Here is a 6,321-nt window from a genome sequence, read left to right as displayed (position 1 = left end):
TCATGAAATTCATCTGGAAGAATAAGAAACCCAGAATAGCTAAAGCAATCCTTAGCAGAAAGAGTGAAGCAGGGGGTATCGCAATACCGGAACTTCAACTATACTACAAAGCAATAGTAACAAAAACGGCATAGTATTGGTACCAAAATAGACAGGTAGATCAATGGCACAGAATAGAGGACATGGACAGAAACCCAAATAAATACAATTTTCTAATACTAGACAAAGGTGCCAAAAATATGCAATGGAGAAAAGATAGCCTCTTCAACAAATGGTGCTGGGAAAACTGGAAATCCATATGCAACAGAATGAAACTAAACCCCTATCTCTCACCCTGCACAAAACTGAACTCACAATGGATCAAGGCCCTTGAAATCAGACCAGAGAACCTGCATCTTACAGAAGAAAAAGTAGGTCCAAATCTTCAACTTGTTGGCGTAGGATCAGACTTCCTTAAAGGACTCCCATAGCACAAGAAATAAAAGCAAGAATCAACAACTGGGATAGATTCAAACTAAAAAGCTTTCTCTCAGGAAAGGAAACTATCAGCAATGTGAAGAGAGAACCTACAGAGTAGGAGAAAATCTTTGCCACTCACACTCAGAGCACTAATTTCCAGAATATATAAAGAACTCAAAAAACTCAACACCAAGAATACAAATAACCCAACCAACAAATGGTCTAAGGAAATGAACAGACATTTCACAGAAGATCTACAAGCAATCAACAGATATATGAAAAAAATGTTCAACATCTCTAGTAATAAGAGAAATGCAAATCAAAACTACCCTAAGATTCCATCTCACCCCAATTAGAAGAGCGATTATTAAGAATACTAGCAACAATAAGTGTTGGCGAGGATGTGGGGAAAAAGGTACACTCATACACTGCTGGTGGGATTGCAAATTAGTACAGCCACTCTGGAAAGCAGTGTGGAGGTTTCTCAGAAAACTTGGAATGGAACCACCATTTGACCCAGCTATCTCACTCCTTGGCCTATACCCAAAAGACTTAAAATCAGCACACTACAGAGATACAGCCACTTCAATGTTCATAGTTGCTCAATTCACAATAGCCAGATGGTGGAACCAACCTAGATGTCCTTCAATTGATGAATCGATAAAGAAACTGTGGTATATATATATTGGATTGGAATATTACTCAGCCATAAAAAATAAAATTATGACATTTGCAGGCAAATGGATGAAACTGGAGAATATCATGTTAAGTGAGATAAGCCAATCTCAAAAAACCAAAGGACAAATGATCTCGATGATAAGCGGATGATGACACATAATGGGGAGGTGGGAAGGGGGCAAGAATGGAGGAAGGAGGGAGTGTATAGAGGGAAAAGAAGGGTGGAAGGGGTGGAGGGGAAGGCAAAAATTACAGAATGAATCAAACACCATTATGTAAATGTATGATTACACAAATGGTGTGCCTTTACTTCATGTACAAACAGAAACAAGAGGTATCCCATTTGCTTACAATAATAAATAAATTTAAAAAAAGACAAGGGAATAAAAATTGCTTAGAAATAAAAAAATACAAGTAGTAATAATTGTTGGCGAGGATGTGGGAAAAACATACTCTCATACATTCCTGGCGGGACTGCAGATTGGTGCAACCACTTTGAAAGCAGTATGGAGATTCCTCCGAAAACTTGGAATGGAACCACCATTTGACCTAGTTATCCCACTCCTCGGTTTATACCCAAAGGACTTAAAATCAACATACTACAGTGAAGCAGCCACATCAATATTTATAGTAGTTCAATTCACAATAGCTAAACTGTGGAAGCAATGTAGATGCCCTTCAACAGATGAATGAATAAAGAAAATGTGGTACATATAAACAATGGAATAATAGCCTTAAAGAATGAAATTATCCCATTTGCAGGTAAATGGATGGACCTGGAGAATATAATGTTAAGTGAAATAAGCCAATCCCCCAAAACCAAAGGTCAAATATTTTCTCTTATAAGCAGATGCTGATCCATAATGGGGGGGGTGGGGGTGGGGTGGGTAGGGAAGAATGAAGGAACTTTGGATTTTCAGAGGGGAACGAGGGGAGGGGTGGGCCAGGTGGGGATGGGTGGATTGAGATGGACATTATTACCCTACATACATGTATGAAGAAAAAATTTTTAAACAAACAAAAAAATGAAACCATATTGTTATATATGGAGGCATGAGTTAGCAGTTCTTGTATCTTTTCTCAGTAAATAAGTAGTTTTTAGCTTCTATTGTTAGATTTACAATCTAATGTTTTGTTTAAACATTATATTTATATTGCATATGGCCCTAAAATAATTTTTGATTAACTGATGGGGAAGGTGTATAAAGTTATTTTCTTGTGAGAAGGATGGAAAATTGTTAATGTGAAATGTAAAATTTTCTATCTTGTGTTGTAATTGGTATATAATGAGTACAAGGCTGTCATAAGTATGTTAAGTCCTATTAGAATAATTGTGAGGTTAGAGTAAAGATCAAGGATCAGGCTTCAAAGTTGGTGGAGTTGCTTATTAGTCCTAAAAATACCCAGCCAAGCAAGTGGATAGTTGGTTAGTGGAGACTTTGTTTACAAAAAAAAAACTCTAGCTCGGAGGGAACAAGATTCTAGGACTTTTTAGAGAAGTCTCAGACCTTTGGACCATAGTAATAGCCAGTTTGAACCCCATGGAAGGAATCCTTTCTACCACACTCAGCTGTAGAAGACAATGATGAAGGATGACCGGAGAGCAGAATCTGGGTAGGCAGTAACTGATCATGAACTCACTTTAAGACCAAGTTTCATTTTTCCTACTGAGTGTCCTTATAATGACTTTCATTTGTTGCGCTCCATAATTCTACATAAGCTGGAGGCAGTCCAGCTGAGTGGTTAAGAACACAGGGCCCAGGTATATTCCCTAAATCTGGATCCTAGCTTTCCACTATGATCTGGATTCACATAATCTTCCTCATAGTTATGAGGATTACATGCCAGATATCTGGTACTAAGAGGCATTTTATAAACACTAATCATTATAAGATGTATTGTGGTGAAAATATTCAGCCATTCACAGGATTACCAAGAGCCATATTTGGATTTGAACATCATAAATTCTGAGTTCAGGCAAGTGTCTGTAACTATACTTCAAAGGAGATAGACAACTGAAGTTTTCTCCAACCTTCAGTTAAACGTAGAGCAGCATTTAGAGCAAACCCAGGAGTAACAGGTCACAACTATCTATGAGTTTAGTCTTCCCAGTCTCTCTTTCTTTTCAATAATTAAATTCTCATTTTTATAGGGTTCACTATATATCAAGTGAGCACAAGATCAGTGACATGACTGAATCAGAGGGATCATAATTCCTAAACTGAGTCCATTGGGAAGCTTCCCTAGTCTTTTTCTGCCAATATTTATTGAGACACATCAACTTTTGACTTCATTTGTTGCTAAACTCCTGGGACTGAGTTTGGTTCAGAAACCATCAAGCAAGCTGTGTGGTTGAGTTTACTTTGAGAATTAAGTGAAGTCTTGAAGGGCAAACTAGAGGAGAAGGATAGTTGAGACAGAGCCCTAGTGAAGTGGTGCTGCGTTCCTCCTCCTACTAGCCGGAGTCCCTGGAATCATTTGCCCCCCTGGACTTCCTTGTTCTGTTAGCCTGCTTTGGGTTCCATTCTTGCCACTGACAAAAGCCTAATTAATAAAAAAATGAAAACAATACATAATCAGAATTCACAGTTACTATAAGTGATGAAAAACATTTGAAAGGAAAATGAGGAAAACAACTCGGTTCACTGTAGCCTCAAAAAAAAAAAATAATAATACTTGGGAATCAATCTAAGAAAAGAGGTGAAAGACCTCTACAATGAAAACTACAGAACACTAAAGAAAGAAATTGAAGAAGACCTTAGAAGATGGAACAATCTCCCATGTTCTAGGATAGGCAGAATTAATATTGTCAAAATGTCCAGACTTCCAAAGGCGCTATACAGATTTTTTTTTTTTAAATTGTTTAATTTTTTTATTGGAAAACAAATATACCACTTGGAATGGATTTGAGGCAAATTGTGCCATAAGCAGATTTTCTTTAAGTGGCTAAACAAAGTTTAAAAAGCAAGTAACAATAAAAGAAAATGTTTCTGGTACAAGACCAGCAGTACAAAAAAATAGTGTATGAATACCTGGATAATACACCCGTTTTGCAATAGTGCAACTTTTAAGTACATGTTGTTGACTGTCCATAGTCCACGCAGAGTTACAACTCCACACTTCAACAACAACATGCTGACAAGTCCTAAAGAAAACTATTTTTTTTAAAAGGCATAACCCAGATGTTCCCTCATTTGGCCAACTCCATCTAAAGTTTGGATGTGCAGAAGGGCTTAGATATATCCAGAGTAAGCCACATGCAACATGTTACTTGATCAATTTTCTAAAATAAGGTTTCAGGACAATGGCAGTAAGATAAGGGAAGAAAACATGGAGGAATGAAGTCCTAATTACTATACATGCATATTTTTTTTTGACAGTAGGGGGAAACCTTTTACAGATAAGTTACAAACAAAGAAAAGGCAAATAAACAATTTTGTACAAGAAATTTAACACATTCTGTACAATGTCTTCACTTTGCTGTCATCATTTGTACAAATTCTTCATAGTTTACTTGACCATCACCATCAATATCTGCTTCCCTGATCATTTCATCAACCTCTTCATCTGTTAACTTCTCTTCAAGGTTTGTCATCACATGGTGAAGCTCTGCTGCACTAATATAGCCATTGCCATCCTTATCAAACACACGAATGCTTCTCTAATTTCTTCTTCACTGTCTGCGTCTTTCATTTTTCTTGCCATCGTTGTCAGAAATTCAGGGAAGTCAATTGTGCCATTACCATCAGCATCTACTTCATTAATCATGTCCTGTAACTCTGTTTCTGTGGGATTCTGCCCAAGAGACCTCATTACAGTTCCCAATTCCTTTGTTGTTATAGTTCCATCACCATCCTTGTCAAATAGTGAAAAAGCTTCTTTGAATTCTGCAATCTGCTCTTCAGTCAGTTGGTCAGCCATGCTGCTAGTGCTACCGGTTTCCGAGACACGACCGCACAACCACTCAGCTCACTCGCTCCACTCGGACTCCGCTATACAGATTTAATGCAATTCCAATTAAAATCCCAATGACATTTCTCACAGAAACAGAGAAAGCAATCATGAAATTCATCTGGGAGAACAAAAGACCCAGAATAGCCAAAGCAATCCTGGGCAGGAAGAGTGATGCAGGAGGTATCACAATACCAGACCTTAAACTCTACTATAGAGTAATAATAACACAAATGTCATGGTATTGGCACCAAAATAGACAGGTAGATCTCTGGTACAGGACAGAAGACACAGAGACAAACCCACATGAGTACAATTATCTCATACTAGACAAAGATGCCAAAAACATACAATGGAGAAAGGACAGCCTCTTCAACGAATGGTGCTGGCAAGCTGGAAATCCATATGCAGTAAAATGAAATTAACCCCCTATCTCTCACCCTGCACAAAACTCAACTCAAAATGGATCAAGGACCTAGGAATTAGACCTGAGATCCTTCAAGCAGAAGAAAAAGTAGGCCCAAATCTCCATCACGTTGGCTTAGGACCAGACTTCCTTAACAAGACCCCCATAGCCCAAGAAATAAAAGCAAGAATCAATAAATGGGATAGATTCAAACTAAAGAGATTTTCTCAACAAAGGAAACAATCAATAATGTGAAAAGAGAACTTAGAGTGGGAGAAAATCTTTTCCACACACACCTCGACAGAGCACTAATCTCCAAAGTTTATAAAGAACTTAAAAAACTTCACACTAAAAATACAAAGAACCCAATCGATAAATGGGCTAAGGAACTGGGCAGACACTTCACAGAAGATATACAGGTGATCAACAGATATATGAAAAAGTGCTCATCATCCCTAGTAATTACAGAAATGTAAATTTAAACCACCCTAAGATTTCATCTAACTCCTATTAGAATGGCTATTATCAAGAACACAAACAATAAGTGTTGGCATGGATGTGGGGGAAAAGGCACACTCATACAATGCTGGTGGAGTTGCAAATTGGTGCAGCCACTCCAGAAAGTATGGAGATTCCTCAGAAAACTAGGAATGGACCCACTATTTGACCCAGCTATCCCACTCCTCAGTTTATACACAAAGGACTTAAAATCAACATACTCCAGTGATGTAGCCATATCTATGTTCATAGCAGCTCAATTCACAATAGCTAGATTGTGGAACCAACCCAGATGCCCTTCAAATGATGACTGGATAAAGAAACTGTGG

General features: G+C 37.9%; 1 protein-coding gene across 1 annotated transcript; it reads right to left on the bottom strand.

Moving 5' to 3' along the window:
• Positions 1-3,981: 3,981 nt before the first annotated feature.
• LOC306664014 (calmodulin-alpha-like) lies at positions 3,982-5,120 on the bottom strand. Its single transcript, XM_079144703.1, is given in 2 exon segments — positions 3,982-4,788; positions 4,791-5,120. Coding segments are annotated over 2 exon segments (447 nt in total). The 5' UTR covers positions 5,059-5,120; the 3' UTR covers positions 3,982-4,609.
• Between the last annotated feature and the right edge of the window lie 1,201 nt (positions 5,121-6,321).

Source organism: Sciurus vulgaris, assembly GCF_902686455.1.
Source record: "Sciurus vulgaris genome assembly, chromosome: 6".
Lineage (NCBI taxonomy): Eukaryota > Metazoa > Chordata > Mammalia > Rodentia > Sciuridae > Sciurus > Sciurus vulgaris.
Note: the sequence above shows the minus strand (reverse complement) of the source record. Positions and strands in the feature narration are given on the sequence as shown.